This window comes from Neophocaena asiaeorientalis, unplaced genomic scaffold (genome assembly GCF_003031525.2).
Source record: "Neophocaena asiaeorientalis asiaeorientalis breed wild unplaced genomic scaffold, Neophocaena_asiaeorientalis_V1.1 scaffold1, whole genome shotgun sequence".
Taxonomy (NCBI): domain Eukaryota; kingdom Metazoa; phylum Chordata; class Mammalia; order Artiodactyla; family Phocoenidae; genus Neophocaena; species Neophocaena asiaeorientalis.
In genome coordinates this window covers 1,971,847-1,997,640 of record NW_020171981.1, presented here as the reverse complement: position 1 = coordinate 1,997,640, position 25,794 = coordinate 1,971,847, and the positions used below count along the sequence as shown (strand labels likewise).

Genomic DNA, 25,794 nt, shown 5'->3' with positions numbered 1-25,794 from the left:
GAGTGGGCGGCCTGGGGCGGGGCTACGGGTTGCAGGGGCCAGATGCAGGTTGGATGGAGCGTGACTGGCCTCCTCCAGGGAGATCTCAGCCAGCACGTCCACTCGAGGGAGGATTCTTTATGCTAAGGGAGAGACTAGGCTTCTGCCCTGAGGGAATCCTCACTCTGAGTGGGGAGACCTGCTCCCTCTCCGTCGGGGAGCTTTCTGTCTCACTAACTGCAAGAGTATCTAGCTGATCACTTCCCATCTCTCTGCCAGGTGGATGGGGCCCTGGATTTTAACAAGCCAGAGGTTCTGAGAGTCCGAGGGGCGGGCCTGGTTACTCAGTCCTCGAATGACTACAGGAGACTTCTATAGCAAACTCAGTTCCATACTGGCTGGATACATCCTCTGCGTGCTGGAAGTTCTGAGTGATGAGGGTCGGGAGTAGGGATGGGGTCAGTCTCCGTTGTGACTGATGGGCCTACTGGGTTGGGCCCAATTGTACCAAGAAGGATGTGCAACGTAATTTACGAGTCCCATTGCAAAATGAAAAATACAGGGCTCCTTGTTAAAAATTTATTAAGAAATATTCAAGATGACAACAGCAGAGCGCTTAAACCAAGCATGGGACCCAGTGCAACTGCATAGGTTGCATGCCCATCAAGCCAGCTGTGGTACCAGCTACAAAGCAGAGTGTCTCAGGGTCCAAACCCACGTGTCACCTCCGAGGAAAAGGCAAGAAGTGCAAGCCTTTCTACTCCACCCACCCACCCATTTTTCCTAAAAGAAAGGGGAATGTATCCTCTTAGGAATCTTCTCTTATCCTTTCCTGGAGGGAATTGAATCTGCTGCCCCCAACACACACACACACACACACACACACACACACACACACACACAACACACACACACCAACTACCAGAGCTGCCTTACAATCTGCTGCCCACCAGAGGGAGAGAGTGTGCCCCTGTCCCTCACATGGTCTCCACTCCTTTACCCTCCGCAGAGCTGAGCAAGGAGCAACAGCAGCTACTAGCCATGTTCATGGAGAAAGTGCTCCTTCCCCAACAGACAGAGCTGATGAGGATCTGAGGGTCACAAGATGGGTGTCAGGGATGACAACTAGGGTAAAATTGAACACTAGAAACGATGTGGGAGCGCATCCAGCTCCACGCCCTCTCTCACTGATGAGCACTCTGGACCAGAGAGCAGAAGATACTTCTCCAGGGCCACACAGCAGGCTCTTGGCAGAGCTCTCTACAGAACTCAGGTTTCCAAATTCTTAACCCATGCCTATTTTTCCTCTGCTCTAGCACTAATGGGTAGAAGGGGTCAAGGATGGGGGCAGGGGCTGAAATTTAAAATTTTACTGCAGGGACTTCCCTGGTGGTCCAGTGGGTAAGACTCCATGCTCCCATTGCAGGGCACCTGTGTTCCATCCCTGGTTGGGGAACTATATCCCACATGCACGCCACAACTAAGAAGCCCACATGCAGCAACAAAGATCCCACGTGGGGGCTTCCCTGGTGGCGCAGTGGTTGAGAATCTGCCTGCCAATGCAGGGGACACGGGTTCGAGTCCTGGTCTGGGAAGATCCCACATGCCGCGGAGCGACTGGGCCCGTGAGCCACAACTACTGAGCCTATGCGTCTGGAGCCTGTGCTCCGGAACAAGAGAGGCTTTGACAGTGAGAGGCCCGCGCACCGCAATGAAGAATGGCCCCCGCTCTCCGCAACTGGAGAAAGCCCTCGCACAGAAATGAAGACCCAACACAGCCAAAAATAAATAATTAATTAATTAATTAAAAAAGATCCCACGTGCCGCAACTAAGACCTGGCACGGCCTAAATAAATAATTTAAAAATAAAATAAAATTTTACTGCGGACCACCTCTGAAGTTGGTAGCTCCCCAAATGCAAAGCATCTTGTGATGTTTATTCTCTACTGTGCAGGTGGTGATCATCCTGGACCAAGTTTTCCAGGGGGCTGCAGTGCTCTTCTGTCTTCACTTCAAACTACTCAGGGGCTTTTAGGGCGAGGAGCTGAAGGTCACCCAGCCCTAGTCGGACTCTGCAGCCTTGACATACAAGGGGATGGATATCATTATACCCGGGACCCCAATGCCTTGTCACCATTCTGCGCCCTCCATGCCATCCTCGCCGTATTTCAGGTGTAGCCAACAACACCTGGCTTTCCCCAACCAGAACTGGGGAAAACAGAGTGGGGCTTGGCGCAAGCCTGGGGGAGCTGGTGAAATGGAGAGGAGCTTCGACTCCAAGTTCTCCTGGAAGCAGAGCTTCAAAGGCTCCATCTGGGACCCAGTCTCTTCAACAAGGATCTGGGACCTCTGTCCCATCACGAGGGCCTAGCAGTCACAGCTGAAGAGGAAAGCTTCTCTTTCATCAGCTGTGAGTGGACAGGAGCTCCAGCACCTGGCGCAGCTGCTTCTTCAGCCTGACTAGGGGTAGGGGGCCTGGCAGCAGAGGGCTAGGGGCAGCGAGGGCACCTTGTAGTTTGACCTTGAGTTTGACGTACTTCTTCAGTGATTCAGCATAACTTTGAATAAGTGTCACAAGCCACTGACCAGTGTCTGCTCAGCCAGGATTTTGGAGATGTCTTAGGCTCTAAAGCAGATTTGAGAATTTGGGAAGAACATTTTTTTAGGGGATAAGAAAAGAGTCTGGGGGTTTTACTCCATTCAGAAAAGAAGTATAGTTTATTTATGGAAGTATAGCTCACAATCGGCAATCTGCACCCCAAAACTTCCAACCTCCCATGAGAGATATAATTTTTTTTTTTGGCCTCGCATGGAGGATCTTAGTTCCCCGACCAGGGATCGAACCCGCTCCCCGTGCTGTGGAAGCGCAGAATCTTAACTACTGGGCCGCCAGGGAAGTCCCCCATGAGAAATATAAAATGCAACGTCCTCACAGCACATTCTTCCTGCTTCTCCACCACTCCAGCCTGTCTTCATCCCTAGCTAGTCCACGTCCTTTTACTCAGCAAAGGTCTGGGAGTATGTCTGTGCAGGGGGTCCCTTCCCCCAAGTACTCCAGGCTTCCCACACCCTACAAATTGGCTCTGTCTGCTACAGGCACGTTCTTTAAGCTCCTTCCTGCCCTCATAACTCCCAGGGTGTCAGCTTCTTCCCATTCTTGCCAGGATCAGTGCCTTCCACCCTCCTGAACTTCAGTAGCCTACCCCTCTCTCCTTCCTCTTTGGCCCCTTCCTGAGGAGAAAATTAAGAATAATAAAGAAGGACTTCCCCGGCGGTCCAGTGGTTAAGAACCCACACTTCAAATGCAGGGGGCACAGGTTCGATCCCTGGTCGGGGAACTAGGATAACACATGCCACGCAGCGTGGTCAAAAAATAAAATAAAATAAAATCTACAACAGAAGGAAACCCCATTCCACCCCTCAAAAGAAGAAAAAAAACTGTAAAAAAAAAAAAAAGGAGAATAAAAAAGAAAATGGGTAAGTAAATAATGCCCCGTCCCAATGTCTGTGTCTGTCTTCAGGGTCTGCAGTGTACTGTGTGGGTCAGGGTCTTAGAGAACAGGTGGCTGGGGCTTCCTCCCCTAAGTCGATTCCCTTGCCTGACCCCCATCTCCTAGCAACCACACACAAATCACGAGATTGGAGCAAAACTCGGGGATGATTATCGCCCATTACCTCCCTTAACTGACCACCAGAGGGAGATACAGAACAAAGCCTGTTGCCTGCATCAGCGCCATGCCCTACCCAGGCTCCTGTTTCAATAAATCACTATTAATTGACCTGAAGAGTACTTACACGTTAATCCAACTTAAATTTCCTCCAACACAATTTGAATTGTGTCCCAGATTCCCCTGAACATAAACAAGGACTCTGAGGAAAAGAAGTCGCTGGACCCTAAAGTGATTCTGTGGCCTGTCCCTAAGGACTTTACTGGAGGTTTTCTTGAGGAGCTGGTGCTGAATGGGGTAGAGGGTGACAAAAAGACAGGATATGCTGGGTGGGAGGAACAGCACTGGGACAAGCCTGGCATGGAGGTTTTTATTCCAAAAGCACAAGACCTTCCAACCTGACTGACCTCACAAGCCCTTATTTCTTCTCTGTGCCTCGAACCCTCAAAGGCTCCTGCTTGGAACACCATCATGCAGTTGGGGGGATGGTGCGAGGGGGTGAAGGTGGGGTGGGAGCAGGACAAGGAGAATAAGGACAGGCCTGGTAGAGTTCAGAGGGAATGAAGGAGGGCAAGAGAAATAAAGGAGCAAGATTTCTAGGTCAGAGGAGAGAAAGCTGGCTTGGTGGGCTTTCTGGGTCCTCAGGAAGAGCAGAAACAGGTGTGACTTTTTTTTTTAATATTTATTTATTTATTCTTGGCTGTGTTGGGTCTTTTTTTTAAATAAATAATTTTTTTTTTTGGCTGCATTGGGTCTTTGTTGCTGCACGCGGGCTTTCTCTAATTTCAGCGAGCGGGGGCTATTCTTCGTTGCAGTGTGCGGGCTTCTCATTGCGGTGGCTTCTCTTGTTGTGGAGCACGGGCTCTGGGCACGTGGGCTCTAGAGATCAGGCTCAGTAGCTGTGGCGCACGGGCTTAGTTGCTCTGCGGCACGTGGGATCTTCCCGGACCAGGGCTCGAACCCATGTCCGGGCAGACTCTTAACCACTGCGCCATCAGGGAAGCCCCTGTGTCGTGTCTTAGTTGTGGAACACAGGATCTTTTTGTTGCGGCACTCGGGCTCTCTCGTTGAGGCTCGTGAACTCAGTAGTTGTGGCACTCAGGCTTAGTTGCCCTGTGGCATGTGGGATCTTATGTCCCTGACCAGGGATGAAGCCCTCATCCCCTGTGTTGGAAGGCGGATTCTTAACCAGTGGACCACCAGGGAAGTCCCAGGTGTGACTTCTTGAAATCACTATTCTCCAAGTCTTTGGAGGATGAGCTGAACTGGAAACCTTGGCTTACAGTCAGTGGGAGGAAGACAGACACTAGGAAGAAACTCCCAAAAGTCTGGCTGAGGCAATGGTGGGCTGGGAAGAGGGTGGGGAGTGGAGCCTCCTTCTCTGGAGCTGATTAAAGGATGGGAGACTGCACAGCCCAGGACCACATGCTGGATTGCTGTCGTATCACATCAATGTGCTGAATAAGAGATACAGAGAGGAAGAGATGGGAATCCAGGAAGAACCAGGAAAAGAGAGATGGAAAGGTTATTACACAGACACACATTTCTGCATACATGTGCAATTGTGACAGGAACCGCGTGACTAATGGCAGCCTTCCCCCACGCCCAATCTCCCATCCCACCGCCTAAGGAGAAGGGATGTTTGTTGAGGGTAATGGTTAGAGCTGTCGAAGGAGGAGGTATTAGATAGCTGCACAAGACGAGCCCAGGGTGGATGGGAAGGGAAGTGAACCAAAAGATGGGGGCAGGGACCAGAGGCCCAGCAGGGGCAAAGTCTTGTTTTGTTTCAAGACAGGGGAGAGAGATTTGGGAGCAGCTGTCATACTGAATGAGACTTTGGGGACAGAGGAGGAACAGTCAAGTCTTTAGGACTTTTGCTGTGTGTTATGTGGTCTAATCTCCCCCATTCACCACCAGCCCCTCAAGAAAACCTCCAGTAAAGACCTTGGGACTTCCCTGGCGGTCCAGTTGTTGAGTCCGCGCTTCCAATGCAGGGGGCGTGGTTTTGATCCCCGGTCAGGGAACTAAGATCCCGCATGCTGCGCGGTGTAGTCCTAACTTACTGTTCATAGCCTTCAAGGTCACATTTCATTTTTGATGGGTGATACTGAGGAGACCCTAAAGGTGAGTGTATGAAGCCTCAGAGGTATTCAGGTTATACATACGGATGCGCAGACACATATCCCAACACCACAGAAGCCTTGCTTGTAAATGTCTTGGTTTGTCATCTAGAGATCTGCCATGTGTGTAAAGTCCCCTTTAAAATTCCTTCCAGGCAGGGATTTAAGATAAGAGCAAGACTTGGTAGGGAGGGATAAATTAGGAGTTTGGGATTAGCAGATACAAACTACTATATATAAAATATATAAACAACAAGGTCTTACTGTATAGCACGGGGAACTATATTCAATATCCTGTAATAAACCATAATGGAAACGAATATGAAAAAGAATATGTACATATATGTATAACTGAATCACTTTGCTGTACACTGAAACCAACACAACATTGTACTGGGTTGGCCAAAAAGATCATTTGGTTTTTTCTGTAAGATGGCTCTAGTAGTGCTTAGTTGTCTTTAACTTCATTCAAAACAACTTTGTTAGATTGTATTGTGACAGCTGTCATATCAGCGTGCATTTAAAAAAAAATCAAAATTGGTGAATTTTTAGAATTATTTATTTATGGCTGCGTTGGGTCTTCATTGTTGCGCGCGGGCTTTCTCTAGTCGTGGCGAGTGGGGGCTTCTCTTGTTGTGGAGCACGGGCTCTAGGCACCCAGGCTTCAGTAGTTGTGGCACTTGGGCTCAGTAGTTGTGGCTTGCAGGCTCTAGAGCGCAGGTTCAGTAGTTGTGGCGCACGGGCTTAGTTGCTCCGCGGCATGTGGGATCTTCCCAGATCAGGGCTCAAACCTGTGTCCCCTACACTGGCAGGCGGATTCTTAATCACTGCGCCATCAGGGAAGTCCAAAATTGGGGAATTTTTGTGTAGCCATTTTAATATTGAAGATGGAAGAAAAAAAGCAACATTTTCTGAATATTATGCTTTATTATTTCAAGAAAGGTAAAAACGCAACTGAAATGCAAAAAAAGATTTGTGCAGTGTATGGAGGAGGTGCTGTGACTGATCGAACGTGTCAAAAGTGGTTTGCGGGGGCTTCCCTGGTGGCGCAGTGGTTGAGAGTCCGCCTGCCGATGCAGGGGACACGGGTTCGTGCCCCGGTCTGGGAAGATCCCACATGCCGTGGAGCGGCTAGGCCCGTGAGCCATGGCCGCTGAGCCTGCGCGTCCGGAGCCTGTGCTCCGCAACGGGAGAGGCCACAACAGTGAGAGACCCGCGTACAGAAAACAAAACAAACAAACAAAAAAAAAAAAAAACGAGAGAGACCCTGGAAGTGGAGATGCTGAGCCCAGAAGGGAAGAGCTCCCTGCTCAGCTCCCTCAGCAAACTCTTAGGGAAGAAAAAGGAGCTAGAAGACCTGGAGCTCATGGAGAGGACCCAAGGGAAGGGTAGGAGATGCAGAAGAAGGAAGGCTTTTGGTGGAGCTGTGTGTGGCTATCTGACGGATCTGGCAGAAGGTGGGCAGTAGCTAGAGGAATCGACAGTGGATGCCTTCCCCAAGGCTGGTCAAGTGTTCCCCAGGCTGCCAGGGTCGCCACTGCTCCCTGTGTCCCTCTGGAGAAGGGCAAACAGTGCAGATTCCCCCGAAGCACCTGCTCCCTCCTCATGGACAGAGGGTAGGCTCCCCCTCCGTTGGAAGGGGGCTGGACCTTTCCTTTCCAGAGTCCAGGGCTCAGACACCAAGGAACCCAGGAGTCCAACACTTTTCAGGGCTTGATACCTTGAAAAAGAAACAAGGAAATGGAGATAGTTAGCACATCTCAAGGGAGTGCTATGTGCCAGGCACTATGCCCTTTAACTGTGTTATCTTAAATAATCACCCAACTTTCCCCACAGCTTGAAGGAGCTCTAGACAAAGGACATGAAGTAACCCTGGAGGCACTCCCAAAAGATGTCCTACTCTCAAAGGAGGCTATGGGTGCTGTCCTCTATTTCCTTGGAGCTCTAACAGGTAAGTGGGGAGTGAGGTCTTCATTTATATACCTATTCAGTGGTAGGAATGAGTCACTAAATGAATTTCCAGATGAATAAATGAATGAATGAATGAGTAAATAAGTAAATGTCAGGCAAATTATACTACAGTTAAGTAGTTTATATCTACCTTTTTAAAAGTTGGTTTCATTCCTAAGGATTCACTTGGTCATCATAGCCTAGTCTTGCTAACAGAGGTTGGGAAATAACCCTAGTTTTATCAGCCATATATTTAAAACTTCTACATATAGCTAAGCTCATCACGTTTATATCGATATCTGTTAGTTTTAATTCGAGGATAACATCTTCTGATCTTGCCCCTGAATTCTCTTCTTCCCTCTGCAAGAAACATTCCGCCACCTTGAAAAACTCTCTGGACCTTCACGTGTAAGCTGAGGTGTTTGTTCCTTCACCAAGCCTGCCCTCAAACACCAAGACCAAAGTAGACCCTCAGCTATGGCTCCTGTAACAGGCTGATTATAATTGCACGTTACTTTGTCTTCTCCACTAGACTGCAAGTTCCTTGAGTGAAGAGAGGATGATTTTTACCTAACACATCCAGCAAAGGTGCCTGGCCTAGAGCAGGTATTCAACCATGGATGAATGTATGAATCAACGGATGCCGACATTCTGGAAATACACCCACTGGGAGCCTGTAGTCCCCTTTGCACCCACACATCTCTTTCTCTGCTTTTCTTCTCCAGAGCTCAGTGAAGCCCAACAGAAGCTGCTGGTACAATCCATGGAGAAAAAGATCTTACCTTTGCAGCTAAAGCTGGTGAGAAAAAATGGCAGATGTTGGGGAGAGTTTGCGAGGGAGTCAGCTAGAACCAGTGGAAAGACACAATTTCGCCTAATGACAGAACCATCCTCCAGGGCCTCTGTCTTATCCCAGGAGCTCATGCCCATTTTCATTTCTCTCCATGTTTCTTCCTGTTTGCTATTTCACAACTAGAGGGAAAAGAGTGCCCTTCTGGGCAACTATCTGGGTTTTTCAACCTGATCCTAGTAGAAGAGACAGAAAACTCTGACTTGGTTTATTCCTAGCCAAGGGATGTGAGCAAGTCTTAATGTCTCTGAGTCTGCCTCAATTCACTCCTCTGTCAAATGGGGCTAAAAACAAATTGCCGCTCATCATTCAGGGTTACTAAAAGGCCCAGACAGAGTCGTCATGTAATGTAACAAAAGGGGTTATAGTAAAAGAACGGTAGCCCTCTTCATGGTTTTTTTGAGTTAGGAAAAAGGAAGAGAGGTTTCTAGTTCTTCCTTTTCATACTACTTTGTTTCCTTCCAGGTGGAGAGCACAATGGAACAGAATTTCCTCCAGGATAAAGAGGGTGTCTTCCCCCTGCAGCCTTAGCTGCTTTCCTCTCTTGGGGAAGAGGAACTGACCCTCACAGAGGCCCTAGTGGGGCTGAGTGGCCTGGAAGTGCAGAGATCGGGCCCCCAGTACACATGGGACGCAGACACCCTTCCCCGCCTCTGTGTCCGTTACGCCGGCCTCTCCCTCCTGCAGCTACTGACCAAGGCGTCCTAACTTGCCTTGTCCATTGGCTTCCTGCTCTCCTAAGGCCTTCCCTACTTTATTGTGCCCTGTCCTGACATGCAAGGGCATTTGGGAGCCAGCAGGCTGAGGATGATGGAAACCTTAGCTGATTACCCAAGAAAATCAATTTCCACTTGTCCAACTCTGTATGTCCCCCTGCCCCATGGCTCCACAACCCATCTGCTGATGCTTAAGTCCTCTAAAAGTGGAAACACTCAGACTTTTAAAACTATGACCCATTTCAGCAAAACCAAAATTAAACAGTTTCCTAGCCCAACCCTTACCCCTTTAGAACCCCCTATCTAATCAAATATCTGAAGTCCTCTTTTTCTTTATATATTTTAGGTGTTCATCCATTTGTTTCACTGTTCCACTGTGCTAAATATTTAGCAATGATTATAATCTATGGAGTGTGGCTATGGACGTGTTCCCCCCATATGATCCAAATCATAAGACTGAAAATGTTCTCTCAGTTCAGGAAATGCTTTATCCAGTTGTAGATCTTCCAGCGCATCATCTGGGTAAAACCCCTACCGCTTATGATTCCAAAAAATCAAGCTTTACGGGGATTGATGAAAAAAAGATTATTTCACCTTGGGTGAGATGTCTTTTGGAGTTTTTCTTTGAAGAACGTATCCTAAGGAAATTCTTAGTTTGTGCCAGGAAAAAATAAATAAACATTATCATACTATGTATAGATTATATGTACATGAATTCTATCATGTGGTCCTCAGACCACCTGGAAAACGTTCAGAGAAGAACTGTGAGGGTGTGGAATATGGAGTCTAGATTCTAAAGTCAGAAGATGGGACTTCCCTGGTGGTCCAGTGGGTAAGACTCCACGCTCCCAATGCTGGGGGCCCGGGTTCGATCTAAGATCCTGCAGGCTGTGCGGCGCGGCCAAAAAAAATAAAATAAAATTTCTTTAAAAATGCAGATAATAAAAAAAGAAATGCAGATAAGTAAAACTAAATAAATAAACGGTACCCAAGAATTAGACTGATGCAAAACTTTAAAAAGAAAGTGTGATATTATCTTCTCATTTCACCTTTCCTTCTTCTGCCCCCAATTAGCGTGGTTGTCATATGGGTAGGTTTGGCATGCGGAAGGGCTAATACAGACATTCAGTCTCATAAAACTGTTGGGTTCATACCAGCCTCCTCTGCCTAAAGCTGGGTTTTAACATCTTCCACCAATCTCTTTTAAAATAGTTTTATGGGTGGAATAATCTCTGCAAGGTTTTTGGCCCCAGGACTCAGACTCTCCCCATTCTTAGCCACCCCCTACCCAGGCTGCTTCCCTCACTCACCATGAATTCATGACCCACTGACAAAAGCTTTGCGTTAAGCCATCCTCCCCCATTCCGGGGCATCTTCCAAGGCCTCGCTATTTTGCTCAAGGACATACTGGGTAGTTACCTGCTCACTTGATTGTTTTTCCCTTGTGATGTAAACTTAACAATGAAGTGAGCTAACACCGTAACTATCCAGAAGGGTAACCTCATGAAGATGAACAACAAAACCTGTCGGTTTTCTTCCTTTACCATTCTCATGCCCACCTTCAGTTACAGATATGGTGTTACCAAGAAGAGATTTTCATGAGTTTATTCCAGTGATGATTCAAAAGTCCTGTTATCCTTCTCCCAGTCCTAGGGGGCAGGGGAACAGTTAGGGAGGAATTGGCCAAGGCATTTTTCCCCTAAAACTGGAGCACACACTTTTCCATTGAGTGGCTGTTCAGTGCAAGGAGCCATTCGCTGCAATAGTGCAAAAGGAGGAATACAGAGAATACCCTCTCTCTGTATAAATATAAAGGAGAATATAGTCGAAACATATTCTCTGCCCTTTAGGACCTTACAACAGGGCTAGGTTGTCTTGCAGGGTCTGACCTGGTCTAAAACTTAAAACTTCCATTTATGGAAGAGATAAAAGTTCCAAGATAGGAAGGGAGTTTTTGTTTTGTGTCTTAAGAAATTGGAACCTGTATCCTCCTCCTGCAGAATCGCTGGAGGATTCCTTTGAAAGATAAGTGGCCAGGGTTTCAGGTCCAATTTCTTTCCCTTGGAGGATTCTTAGGTGCTCCTTAGGTGTACTATTATTCTGTTCCCCCATTTCACTACAGTGTCTGTCTGGATGCATAAAGGCGCCCCAACGTACTCCCTGAAGCCTCTCTCTTTCCTCCGGCCTCACAATACACAGCAGCCCAGATCAAAGCTTCCAGCAGACTACATTCTGGCGCTGTTTTTTTACCACCCCTCCCCCTGAATGTGTTAGCCCTGGGCCTCACAGAGTGGCCCCCTAAATTTTATTAAACTTAAGTAATCACACACGAATGCACTCTGCCCCCATCCGCACTCCCAGGCTGCAGAGATTTTATGCCTTATTTTCAGCACGAGCTAAACTCGGACAAGGAAGTCTGAATCCCATAGGGTTCTTCCTTGTCTCCAGTTTGGTTTTATTTTAAGTCGTCCAACAACCTAGCTCCACATCCCTTCGGGCGGCGGTTGAAGACCAGCCTCCTGGATATCAAAACGGACCTCTTGCCAGGCGCAAATTGAGCGAGTTTAGGCATGAAACCCGCCCAGCAACTCGTGGCGTCATCACGCCCTACGTTCCGATAGGCCCTACCCACTCCACGCGGGGTGGGGTGCTCTTAGAGTCCGCGGTAACCCAGTTGGAGCCTGAGGTGACCTCTTGTGGACATATACGGAAATGCACTCGAGAGGCGCAAGAAAAAAAATCAACACACTGGAGCACTCCAACGCAAGCCCCGCAAACTCATAAAGGCTCCTCCCCGCTCTTTCTGCGAATATCCGCCTCCATCCTGCATCTCGGCGGTTGACTTTTTTCCCCCCCTTTGATGACTCGGCCATCGGCCAGCCCGGCCTGGCGTTTCCCAGAAGGCCCAGCGCCGGGAAGGGGTTTGCAGGTGCTCCGTCATCGTGCGGCCCGACGCGAGTCCGCGCTCGTGTGCAGGCCCGGCTCGGTTCCTGGTCTCCGGTGCGAGGGTTCACGCGAGGCCCCGGCCTCGGTCCCCGGACTAGGCCGCGACCCCGGGCGCCATGAAGCAGGAGGGCTCGGCGCGGCGCCGTGGCGCGGATAAGGCGAAGCCGCCGCCCGGCGGAGGGGAACAAGAACCACCGCCGCCCCCGGCGCCCCAGGATGTGGAGATGAAAGAGGAGGCGGCGGCGGGTGGCGGATCAACTGGCGAGACCGATGGCAAGGCGGCGGCTGCGGCGGCTGAGCACTCCCAGCGAGAGCTGGACACCGTCACCTTGGAGGGTGAGAGAGCCCGGGCCGGGGACGTGCCATTATCACGGGTGACAGCGCAGCGGTGATCCACTCTCTCCTTGGGATCCCAGCGCAGCCTCTACCACCTTGACTTGAGGGTTTCTTGGGATTACCCCGAAATGCCTGCCCCCACTACCCTGACACTCCCGACCCCAACCCGGATAACTGAACATTTTCTCTAGGCTCAGGACTCCTCCCTTCGCACACACCACCCCCCACCAGGGATTGCATCTAGAAGTAGGTCTCACTGAGCCCATAGACTCTTCTGAGTTTTCTCCTCTGACCTTATTACTCCATTTACATCCCACCGGACTGATTCTAGTGACCCCAGTGCACGATTGATCTCTCTAAAAACCAGTGTCTGTATTTACGTTTGAAGGGGGTCAGAATGACGCCAAATACTAGCCCCTGCATTTTAAGAATGGTTTCTGTTGTCTTAACTACCTTTAGCAAACTTACCTAAAAGAGCCCTTTCTACCTAGTATCTTGCTTCCTTGTTGCTGTAATTGAGGTGCCCAAACGATCCCATTGCTCTTTTTCTTTTCCTGCAAGCCCTTACTCTTACTCTGTTTCTAAAGAGTTTAAACACATTACACGCTTCAACTTTTTAGGTGTCGGATGTGTGAGTTCCTAATCTTCACCTTCCACCTAAACTATATACCAATACCATTTCTTTTCTCCTAGGTGCCTGTTCCCTGTTTCCTATCATCCTCTTGTTCCTCCAAGTTCATATTTCACTTTTCCTACTTAGAGCATCCTGTCCGCATTTGGAGTGGGTAGAGTGAGAGCTTCCCACTGTGACCCTGGTGCTTTTTTCTGGTTCTGGATCAAGTAGGACCGGACTATTTATCGGGTTTTCTCTGTACTTAACTGCACGAGAAACTAGCTCGAAAACATTGAAATAAGCAAAGTTAGGCTCCTGGGTGGTGATTGGAGGATGTGGTAGTGCTGACTGCATCAGCTTCTACTCTGAAGTTGGATAGCAGGCTCAGTATCTAATAAAGATCATTTTACATGAAATAACAATAGTCAACCAGTGGCAAAGGTGCCATTCAGCATTACCTACTGGGTCTATACATATGTTTCTTATAAACATTTTAATATGAGAGGTCTAAAATAGGGGGGGAAAAAAAACCCACCATGGTTAACATTATTTCCTATGAATTTTTGAGCTGCTCTCTCATAATTGAGATCAAGTTTATATATACAGTTTGGAACAAGGCATAACTAAATACAGATGATTTTGTGTGCCTTCATGTAACATATCCATAAACAAAACATTCAATGTATTCCAGAAACATTTATTGAATAATTGATATGATGGCTAAGAATATACGCTCTGGGATTAGTTTCCTCATCTCTATAAGTGAAAGTAATAGTACCTACTTAATTGGGTTGTTGTGAAGATTAAAATGTTTACAACTGTGCCTAATATGTGATGAAAACATAGTAAAATCCTCCATAAATATTAGCTGTTATTATTATTATATCGTTAATGTGACCCCGGCACCCTATGCTAAAAATACAAAGGTAACTAAGAAACGACCAATTGATTGCATTCCCTTATTTCTGGATATTTAAGTTGTGTCTATTTTTCTCTGTTACAAATAGCTTTGCAGCCGTCATCTCTGTGCCCAAGTGTCTGGTCTACCTCTATAACTATTTCTTCATTAGAGATCCCTGAATTGAACGGGTATTTACGTTTGTTTTTAAGGTTTTTGGTAGTTACTGTCCAGAAAAACTGTACTGATATACATTATATGAGCAGAAATGTCTTGCTCACCCCTGTACTCTATATGTTATCATTTTTTAAACACCACTAGAATGGTAATTGAAAAATGTTTTCCCTTGTGATTATTTGAATACTAGTGAAATACACTTTTCACGTCTGTTATTTGTCATTCCTCTTTTTGTATTGTCCATTCATGTTCATTTTTATTTATTGTAATCCTTTATACGAGCTCCTTGTAGAAAAACAATATGAATCTCTGGTCACATGTGTTGCAGATATTTTTCTTTTGTTTACAGTTCTCAGAAGAATTTTAGAAGTCTTTTCCTATTTGACGATACGCTAAATCTCCACGTGTTTTTGTTTTTCATTGTTTTTTTCTTTTTTCTGTCACCCTTTACTCCTTCCCCCACCCCAGCTTTATTTTTCTTTGTCTCTTGGTTATGTCTTAAAATCAATGTATGAAAAAAAAAAAAAAAAAAAAAAAAAAATCAATGTATGGCATCCATAACTATTGCTCTTAGGGCAAAAGCGGTGATTGGCCACATCCTGCCATTTGTAAGAGGCTCACTAGGACTGCTTGGCTGGAGTGGCGGGGGGTGGGGGGAGTAGGAGTTGGAATTAACATTTTTCTCCCCTCGTCCTCCACAGACATCAAGGAGCACGTGAAACAGCTGGAGAAGGCAGTCTCAGGCAAGGAGCCCCGGTTCGTGCTGCGGGCCCTGCGGATGCTACCTTCCACATCACGCCGCCTCAACCACTACGTTCTGTACAAGGCTGTGCATGGCTTTTTCACCTCCAACAGTGCCACTCGAGACTTCTTGCTACCCTTCCTGGAAGAGGTAAGTGAGTCAGGCCAGCGTGAAGGGTGCAGGCTTGGCTTGACACACACATTCCACCCTGTGTAACTGTTTTCTGTCCTGGAGACCTGTCTTGTTACCTGCCATAGCAGAGACATGAAGCAAGACAGCCCCTCTTAATACTCATTTGCCCTCTAACAAGGCGACCATCCTTCTGCCCTGTAGAGTCATTCTTCTGAGTCAGGAAGAAGAGCCAGGAATCAGGACCCTTCCAGCCACACTCATTTCCCACCACCCCCAACAGGGGGCCTATTCCACTGCCTTTTTGCCTCCGAAGCTTCACCATGAAGGATGTATAGAACAGTGGTTAAGGGACTTCCCTGGCGGTCCAGTGGTTAAGATTCCTCGCTTCCACCCCTGATTGGGGAACTAAGATCCCACAGATCCCACATGCCACATGGTGCAGCCAAAAAAAAAAAGCAACAAAAAAAGGAACAAAAGAACAGTGGTTAAGAGCACAGGTTTTGGAGGGGGTGTTGAATTTGAATCCAAACTCTACCGTTTGGTATCTGTGGGACTTGGGCAAATGACCTAACCTCCTTGTGCCTCATTTTCTTCATTTGGTAAATGTGATGAACAGATTTGGGGGGGCGAGGAGGAGGGGGAAAGCTCTTAGAACAGGGTGTGGTACAGAGTGCATGTTGATGAAGTTAGTTTGCTGGTGGCAGTGGTCTCCATGCCAGGAGAAACCTCTCCTTTTCCTTTCTGGCTGTAAAACTCCCCTTATCATCCATGATACAGTTCGGATCCTGCCCCTTCTCAAACCTCACTGGCCCTTCAGCCACCTTCATCTCCCTAAAATCCTGTATGCTTACAGTCTGTTTCATAGATGTAAAAACTCAGAAAATCCTTGAGGTGGACAGTGAAGACTTTACTGTCTGGGAAAAAGGAAAAGCGCCCCCTCTCCCAGCCCCACCTGGAATGTTTTTAACCTTTACATCTCTAAAGTAACCCACCATGATCGTCTTTTGATCTATTACACATTATTCCAGTTTTGGTGACTAGATCTGAAGGTAAGTACTATGTATATGTCAATTTCCCCCCAAATTCCTTTGTTCCCACCAAAAAAAAAATTTTTTTTTGTTTCATTATTCTTTTTTTTTTTTTTTTTTTAATTTTGGCAAACCGCACGATTTGCAGGACTCAGTTCCCCAACCAGGGACTGAACCCAGGCCATGGCAGTGAAAGCCCAGAATCCCAACCACTAGACCACCAGGGAACTCCCTGACTCATTATTCTTGATCTCATCTCTAGAATTATATCCCTTTATTAACCCTGCCTGGTAGAATTTGCAGTGGTTCCAAGTATGGTGGTTTAATCTCTACTTAGATTGTAGGCTCTCTGAGGGGTCCTTACATCATCCTTTCTGTCCACATTATATTCTGTAAGGATGTTATACTCCTGTAACCCTTTTCTGTATTTATTGTATTGCCAGCCTCCTTGACTCCCTTCAGAAAGAGACTGTGTCATCTTTATTTCTGTACCCCCAGCACCTAGAAAAATCTTGGCGTGTAGTAGACACTTATTAAATATTTGTTGAAATACATAGTGAGTGCTTAATAAATTCTTGGTTGATTGATCTGACTGAGCTCTTCCACAGTAACTCATGTCCTCTCTAGCCCATGGACACAGAAGCCGATTTGCAGTTCCGTCCCCGAACAGGAAAAGCTGCGTCGGCTCCCCTCCTGCCTGAAGTGGAAGCCTACCTCCAGCTCCTCGTGGTCATCTTCCTGATGAACAGCAAGAGCTACAAAGAGGTAGCCGGGGCCCGTGCAAGTGACGGACGCGCCCCAGGCGGGGTGCGGGCTTAGTGGGGGAGGGTGCCTCTAGTGAAGAAATAGACAATCGCTGGGTTATTAACTGTCCCCCAGGCTCTTCCCCCGTGTGGGAATGCACCCAGCCCCACATCCGGGGAAGACCCCTCAGCTCCTGCTCAGGCTCTGGGAAAGGGCTGGCAGTGGCCACTCTGTACCCGTCTGTGGTGCGATCCCAGTATAGTGGATGCTTTCGAGAAGAGTAGGTCTGGAGACAGAAATACCTGGGTTCAAATCCCGTTTGTACCGTAGACAAATTAATTTCTCCCAGCTGTGTGTAAAATGAGACAAACTGCCCACCTTACAAGATTATTGTTAGTATTAAATAAAATAATATATTTTAAAAATACTTAGCACAACGATCTGCACGTAGTAAGCATTCACAACATTTTAATAAACGGTAGCTATTATTATGAAACTGAAAGACTCCATTTTGGATAGCACTCTTCTACCACGCCTTCCAGCCGGGGCCAGCTCCTTTGTCAGGCTTAGCTGCTGTCCCAAGAGCATGCCCCAAAAATGACAGGTCTCCTCAGTCCTCTGTTTTGTTTTTTCCTTGCTCTGCCACTGGTTGGCTTTTGTTTGGTTGGTTTTTAGGAATAATTCACTCCCTTGAAAGTGTACAACTCAGTAGTCTTTGCTATATTCACAAGGTTGTACAACCGCCCTCACTATCTAATTCCACACCAGTTTAATCACTGCCCCCCCCACCCCGAAAAGCGCCATACCTATCTGTAGTCACTCCTTGTTCTGCCCTCACCCCCGCCCAGTAATCTATTAATATTTTGTGTCCCATGGATTTTCCTATTCTGGGCGTTTTATCTAAATGGAATTATATGATATGTGCCTTTTGTGTCTGGCTTTTTTTTGTAGCATGATGTTTTCTAAGTTCATCCATGTTGTGGCATATACCTGTACTCTGTTCATTTTTAAGGCTGCGTAAAATTCCATCCTATAGATATACCACATCTTGTTTATCCATTCATTGGGTGATAGGCTCGTGGGTTGTCTCCACGTTTTGGTTGTTGTGAATGATGCTGATACGAATGTCCGTGTGCAAGTTTTTACGTGAACGTATGTTTCCAGTTCTCCTGGACGTTTGCCTAGGAGGGGAATTGCTGGCTCCGTGTTTAACAGTTCTCCTGGACGTATGCCTAGGAGGGGAATTGCTGGCTCCGTGTTTAACATTTTGAAACACTGACGCTTGATTCTCTTTTGGCTGCCTCCCCAGGCACAGAAGATCTCTGATGACCTGATGCAGAAGATCAGCACTCAGAACCGCCGGGCCCTGGACCTTGTGGCTGCAAAGTGTTACTATTACCACGCTCGGGTCTATGAGTTCCTGGACAAGCTGGATGTGGTGCGCAGGTACCGTGGCCAGCAGTCTGGCTCGTGGCCCGTGGGGTCAGAGACATGGTCAGGCACTACCACAGAGCTATGGACTTGCAGGGGGCTGTGGGCTGGTAGATGTAACGTGCCCAGCAGGAAGTGGGGGTAATGGGTGTGCGAGGGTTTGAGAGCGAGGGTTTGAGGGCGAGGCTGAGACTAGATGAGGAAATGGAGACGACCACTGGCCTGTTCAGTCCTGTTTCCCAGGCTCTTCCCTTCACCACACGTCAGGGGAGGACTCATTAGTGGGTCAGAGGTGCAAGCAAGTTCAGGCTGGAAAGCCTTTCGCTCCTCTGCTTGAAACCTGCAGCGGCTCCCCGTTACCCTCAGGGAAAAGCCAGAGCCCTCATGATGTAAGCTTATAAGGCCCCACGGGGCCTGGCCCCCGTTACTGCCTCCTTGACTTTATTTCCACTGCTCCCCCGACGCTGGCCGCCTCGCTCTATCGCGGGCATGCCAGCGCACTGTTCCCTCGGCCGAGAACGCTCTCCTCCCTGCCTCTTTCAAGCCTCTGCTTAACTGTTACCTTCTCAGCGAGTCCTACGCTGACTGGGCTGTTTAAAGTTGCAGCCCCATCCTCCTCTCCTTCTGCGGTTCCCGTCGTACTTACCCTGCTTCGACGTCACCCCACCACCTTTTGTTGAGCTGCATGGTACGCTTATTCATTGTGATGGCTGTCTGTCTCCCCCCACTAGAATGCAGGTCCCCTGAGCAGAGTTCTGTCCTTCTGTACACCTGGACTAGTGCTTCATTTGTTGAGTATTCAGTGAATAACCAGAAAAGTAGTTTGAGTCACTTTTTTAGGAATTGAGAGAGAATGGAGAGGTCAGAGGCAGCTTGAAGAGTTGTTACGTGAAGGCTTTGACCTCCCGGTTCTTTCCTTCTTGAAGCTTCTTGCACGCTCGGCTCCGGACCGCCACCCTGCGGCATGACGCGGACGGGCAGGCCACACTGCTGAACCTCCTGCTGCGGAACTACCTACACTACAGCTTGTACGACCAGGCCGAGAAGCTGGTGTCCAAGTCTGTGTTCCCCGAGCAGGCCAACAACAATGAGTGGGCAAGGTACCTCTACTATACAGGTGAGCAGGGCCCGGCCCCCAGCCGGAAGGTGTCTCGGGCTCACTCGGGGCAAATTTGCTAAGAAAGTGGTGTCCTTGGTGCATAAGAGTGCGCATTTGGCGCTCTGGTTTGCGGGGGGCCGGAGTTTGGATCACACCATCCTCTTGATCAGTTCTCTTCTCCACACCCAGGGCGCATCAAAGCCATCCAGCTGGAGTACTCAGAGGCCCGGAGGACGATGACCAATGCCCTTCGCAAGGCCCCTCAGCACACAGCTGTCGGCTTCAAACAGACGGTGAGCGGCAGTTCTCACCCCTTTGACCCCCTTACTTGTCTCATACCATGTTAGTGCCGCTTCCGAATCTGAGGAGCCCAGGAGGTCCTTAATCTTCTTACCCTGAAGGTGGCATCACGTGTCTGTTTGCACGTGGCAGACGCTACCTGCGCCTCTGGCCGTTTCTGTCTCCAGTATTCTCCCCGGTGCGCAGGTTTAGAATATTCCTGATTCCCCAGAACCCCCTGTAGTCGTTCCAGGTGAGGGCCTGGATTGTGTTGATAAACCCCAGGCCCTTACCTGGTCCCTCACATGCCCCTTCGGGAGCAGTGTTGTCTGTGGCCAGGGAACCCAGAGCTCTCCCTAAGGCTGTCTGACTCAGGTGGAGGTAAACCTTGGCCGTGGCAAAGCTGTCAGTCACCAGGTAGTTTTTTGAGTGCTGACCTTCACGTTGGGCACTATGAGGGATAGAAAAGACGAATAAGAAATGGTACTTGCCCTCGAAGAGATAGATAAAGAACATTGACTCAGAAAGGCTTGATGGCCTGGGTAAAGGCACAGAGACTGGTAGCCAGAATTAGGACCCAGCTTTCCCAGCTACAAACCTCTGCTCTCACATTAACACATCCACCTCCTAGTGCCCTTGAAAGAGAGCGGGGTGAGCACGTGCAGTGATTAGCTCAGTGTGGTGGGAGGTTTGTTTAGTTTCAGTTCAGACGTTCAGAGAACGGCAGGTTCAGTTGTGGTCAAAGTAATCTTAAATAGTTAAATTTGATCTGGGTTTTGAAAGATGGGTAGAATTTTCATAGAAAGGAATGGCTTCTCAGACACATGGGGTACATTGCACAATGAGAGATTGCTTTTACAACGTAGCACACACACTAAGTCTTCAAAAATTCACTAAAAATACAGGTAATTAACATATAGGCTGTGTTGTGCACCAGGGAGAGGTCTCGTGGGGTAAAGCGGTGTTTTCAGACCAGGTTTTACTATGGATGGATAAGGTTTCACAGTTTTCTGTGGTGGAGCCAGGTCGCCGGAAGAAGGAGCAGAGGGCGCTGGAGTACGGTCTTTGACCTGTAGACTGTTGGCCAGGGAGCCAGGAAGGAGGTGGGAGGGTTGCCTGAGAGGGGAAGGGGCAGAGTTGGGGAACTCGCCACCCAGAGAGACTTAAGCAAATAGGCGATGGGCCAAGGCCTTGAACAAGGTAGGAGGAATGGGATAGAGAGCCCACATGGAGAAGCCAGCTTTAAGTAAAAACAGGGAGAGAGAGAATGGGTAAAGAGAGACATCGAATTTAACTTGGAGTCCACAACAGAGCATGTTGAAAGTATCCATCTGTAGACAATGCACATTCTCGCCTTGGGTGATTGCATTTGCCTTCATGGCTCAGCTGTGACCTCCATGACGCCTCACCAAAGTCCGTTATGAACTGTCTTAATATGCTGGGTTGCTGCCACAAGGCTGGGCGCGGCCTAAACAATAGGAATTTACCTCATCACAGCTTTGGAGGCAAGAAGTCCAAGGTCCGGGTGTCAGCATGGCCGGTTCTTTCCAGGGCTTCTCTTTTGCTTGTAGTTGGCCATCTTCTGACGTCTTCAAATGGTCTCCCCTCTGTGCACGTCTGTATCCTAATCCTTCTTATAAGAACCCCAGTCGTATTGAATTAGGGCCCACTCATATGACCTCATTTTACCTTAATTACCTCTTTAACGGCTCTATCTCCAAATCCAGTCACGTTCTGAGGTACTAGGGGGTTAGGGCTTCAGCATATGAATCTGGGGGTTCACAGTTCAGCCCATAATACAAATTCTGACCCCTTTCATGAAGCCAGACCTGCAAATCCGACTTCCCACCACGCATCTCTGTGTAGAGACTGCCTGACTCCTCACCCTCAGCTTGTCCAGACAGGCCCTTCTGGGCACCCCTCACCAGTCCTTCCTCCTGCCCTCCTGATCCAGACAGGAGCCTCCGGGCCATCTTGGATTCCTCTGCCCACCCCCTTCACCATCGCTGAGTCGTCTGTTGATTTGCCTCCATGGCTTTTGTATTCATGTCCTCTCTGATGTTACCAGTGCCCTTGTTCAAGCCGCTGACCCTGCTGGTCGCCATCCTCCCCTCCACCAGCCCAGCTTCCGCACAGCTGCCTGACTCAGCGGAGCTCCAGGCCCGTCTGCGTGGCCCGGGAAGCTCGCATTTCTCCCCACTGTCTGCCCAGTAGGGTGTTGTAAGTCTTGTGAAGTGGGCAAGCCAGGTGGTGTTGTTATGCCCGTTTTAGGGAGGTGGAAACCAAAGGCTCAGTTGCTCTGTGTTTCCTAGCTAGCAAGTACAGCCTAGCTAGTTCTGTCTCCAAACTCAGAACTCAGACTGGCATTCAAAACCGCACGTCCCCGGACGGGCCCCCGCTCATCTCTCCAGGTGGCCCCACACACACACCCTCCAGTATGCCGGCCTCTTCACCAGCCTCTTCCCTTGGCTGAAACGTCCTCCCTCCTTTTCTGCTTCATCAGAATCCTTAAGGCATGTGTTAACTTCTGCCGTCGGCATGGCTTTCCCCTCACTCGGGGGGTACGCCGAGGGCCAAGGGACAGGGCAGCCTCGTGGGTGTGGGTGGAGGAGCGAAGGAAGGGTCCTTGCCCAGGGGTGGACACCATCGGCCACCACCCATTTTAACCCCTTACCTCCCTCGTGACAGTTGCTGTCACGTGGTTTAGCTGTCTGTGCTCCTGTCCCTCCTGCTTGGTGGGAGGCTCCGTAACTGCTGGGCATCGTCCCCTCCACCGTAGCCGTCCTTGCATGGTGCTGAATCCACGGGAGCCGCCGTTGAGAAACACCCACAGTGGTATTTGGAGGAGGAGGGGCCCGATTTCCCAGCCAGCCGGCTCACTCGCTGAGGTGCTGCAGGCCCTTCCCTGAGCTTCTGCCTCTACCCAGATGACTAATTTTACACATAGTTCACCTCCCTACCAGCATCTTTGGCTGACTCACATTCCATTGCCTAGGCCTCTCGGCCCTGCTTCCTCACCATTTCTGAGCCATAGAACCTACCCATCTGCCTGTACTTTAGAACTTTGCCATTTCAGGGTGCTGTGCACCGATTGGCCAGATGAAATGCAGCTGAGGGCCTGGTGTGGCCAAAGGGTCAGAAGCTCACAAGGCCTGTCTCCCAAGGCAGAGCTTCAATTCCACGCCCGGCACAGCTTGAGGATTTTTTTCCTCTCTGTGGGCCTAGTCCCAGTGCCACGTTCCCTCTTTCCCTGTGTGTCTGACTGAATTGAAGCCCCATTTCGTCCTCCTCTCCCACCCGGTGGGGCTCCCTGCCCACTGTGTTCCTGTGTCGCACTCTGCCAGGTACACAAGCTTCTGATTGTGGTGGAGCTGTTGCTGGGGGAGATCCCGGACCGGCTGCAGTTCCGTCAACCGTCCCTCAAGCGCTCGCTCATGCCTTACTTCCTTCTGACCCAGGGTAAGGGCTGGTCCCCTCCCAGAGCTTGCCGGACCCCTGGCGCCGTGGCCCCTTTTCTGTGCGCACCCTGTGCAGCATCTGATCCACTCCTCTCCCCACTGCAGCTGTCAGGACGGGAAACCTGGCCAAGTTCAACCAGGTCCTGGATCAGTTTGGGGAGAAGTTTCAAGCAGATGGGACCTACACCCTCATCATCCGACTGCGACACAACGTCATCAAGACAGGTGTGGAGCAGCGTCTGAGGGGCCCCTGGCGGAGCAGGACCCGGACTAGGCTTCTCCAGGGGCAGGGGCAACCCTGTGGGCGCCTGGGCGGGTGAAGGGTCTGTGCCCGCCCCATCTTCCCCACCGCTCCTTCCTCTCCCAGGTGTGCGCATGATCAGCCTCTCCTATTCCCGAATCTCCCTGGCGGACATCGCCCAGAAGCTGCAGCTGGATAGCCCAGAGGATGCAGAGTTCATTGTTGCCAAGGTGGGCCTGGCTCAGGGACCGCGGTTGTCACCTTCCTGCCTTACTTCAGAGATGGGGGTGGGAGGAGGTTGACCAAGGAGGGGAATGGGTAAAGCAGTGGCATAGTCTTTTCAGGGAGTGCCCCTCTTGCAGTGAAGCCAGGAAGTTGCCACAGAAAGAGAGAGGGTGTGTGCGTGCAAGTGAGTGTGTGAGAGATCAAGGAGGACAAAGAGATGGGACAAGATGTTCTAGGACTTAGAAGATGGACTTTCTGGTGACTCTTCCTACCTTTGGGGCCTGCAGGCCATCCGGGATGGCGTCATAGAGGCCAGCATCAACCACGAGAAGGGCTACGTCCAGTCCAAGGAGATGATTGACATCTATTCCACCCGTGAGCCCCAGCTAGCCTTCCACCAGCGCATCTCCTTCTGCCTGGATATTCACAACATGTCTGTCAAGGTGCAGAGCCCTGGGCTGCAGAGGCGATGCTTGGCAGCAGCATGCCCCCCTCCACACCCACGGGTTCCTCAGGGAAGACTGGCTTGGTTTGGGGCGCAGTTCCCAGATGATCTCTGTAAAATCACTGGGTGTCCAGAAGGGGCAAAGGACTTTGCTTGTGGGACCACAGCACCTTCCCTTTGCTCTTCAGGGGTCTGGTTGCCAGGGAGGATCAGACAGGGATTCAGAGTGCAGTGTTCTGGATTTGGTTCCAAGTTTGAGTCATTTACCTTCTCTGAGCCTGTTTCTCCTGTGAAGCTGATAATGAGGTGTTACCTGCCCTGCCTGCTTCGCAGGGTTGACAGGATTACATGAAATCACTGTCTTGGGGCACTTAGCGAAGTCTGAATTGTGTAAAAGGTAGGGCTGCCATCTCGTTCCACAAAAGGCTCTTAAGCTTTTACCCTGTGTCAGGCGCTGGGTTAGGTGCTGGTACTGTTGGGCTGCCGATTTTTTTCCTGCTCTCTTCCCCCAGGAAACCAGGGATATAGCTTCACTTAAAACCAGGCAAATGCTGTGCTCTGCTAGACAGGAAAGGCCCTTCGTGATCTGGTCCCCGGCGTCCCTGGCCTCCCCCCTACCCAGGACCTCTCCGCCGACCCCTTTCCTCCACCCCAGTTGGCCCCAATGAACTCAGGCCGGGCCTGCTCACACCCTGAGTCCTCTGCCTGCAACGCCTTTCCTCCACTCCCACAGCCCGTCCATTCTTCGTCTTCCTTCTTGCTGCCAGTCCCTCTCCTGGCCCGATCAAGAGGGTTAATCAGTTATACCTCTGGCTTCTTCTAATTCTCCATCTTCAGCACTTATTCTGTGGTGTTGCAGTAATGAATTAGTCTCCATGCCTGGCTCCCCCACTGGACTGAACTAGGGAGTGACCACCTACCCCGCGTGTACCCTGGCGCCTGGCACGCAGGAGTACGACGAGTGGGTGTTACGTTGTTGCCTCCTCTTCACCTTGCTCTCCTCTCTGTTGTGCTTCAGGCCATGAGGTTTCCTCCCAAATCGTACAACAAGGACTTGGAGTCTGCGGAGGTAAGCTGCCTTCTGCTTCGGGTAAGACTGAAAGATCAAACTTCCCTCTAGAAAGGGGAGAGGGGAGCTTTTTGCAAGGGCTGGGGCAACTCCGAAGCTTGGGCAGTCTCTGGCCCTGGGTGGAGACGGAGTGAGAGAGCCCGACCTGTCCTCAGCAGCCCGGCCCTCGCCCCCTCTGTCCCCAGGAGCGGCGGGAGCGGGAGCAGCAGGACTTGGAGTTTGCCAAGGAGATGGCGGAAGACGACGATGACAGCTTTCCTTGAGCTGGGGGGCTGGGGAGGGGTGGGTGAGTGGGGACTGGCTCTTTATCCTTCCCCGTTGGGGGTCCCTGCCCAGGGAACTGGCCCCTTTTCCCACACGCTGCACACAGACTGCATATGTGCAGGGGCTGAGGGGTGCAGGGAGCCAGTCACCCCCACCTCATCCCAGGGCCCCTCCCCAGCCGGTGATGTAGCACACGTGGGCAGGAGGGCGAGCAGGCAGCCTCCCCAGGGCAGGGTCCTGGCTAGCAGTGTGGGCAGCAGGATGGGAGGGACTAGCCCTGTGCTCTCCTCCAGGGAGGAGGGCACTGGAACTGGGACATGTGTTAGGTTGTATGTTTTTTGAAGCTTCAGTTGTGATTTTTAAACAATAAAAAGTTCTCCAGGA

General features: G+C 49.8%; 2 protein-coding genes across 2 annotated transcripts; both read left to right on the top strand.

Moving 5' to 3' along the window:
- The first annotated feature begins 4,132 nt into the window (after positions 1–4,132).
- On the top strand, positions 4,133–9,275 carry GSDMA (gasdermin A). The gene is given in 5 exon segments (XM_024744303.1): positions 4,133–4,151; positions 7,030–7,132; positions 7,600–7,718; positions 8,443–8,516; positions 9,033–9,275. Coding segments are annotated over 5 exon segments (558 nt in total).
- A 2,858-nt stretch (positions 9,276–12,133) lies between these two features.
- PSMD3 (proteasome 26S subunit, non-ATPase 3) lies at positions 12,134–25,794 on the top strand. Its single transcript, XM_024745160.1, has 12 exons — positions 12,134–12,565; positions 14,955–15,145; positions 16,783–16,920; positions 18,209–18,345; positions 19,257–19,447; positions 19,619–19,722; positions 23,053–23,167; positions 23,272–23,391; positions 23,534–23,637; positions 23,920–24,075; positions 25,096–25,146; positions 25,332–25,794. Exons 1-12 carry the CDS (start codon positions 12,346–12,348, stop codon positions 25,407–25,409), a joined length of 1,605 nt encoding a protein of 534 aa, XP_024600928.1. The 5' UTR covers positions 12,134–12,345; the 3' UTR covers positions 25,410–25,794.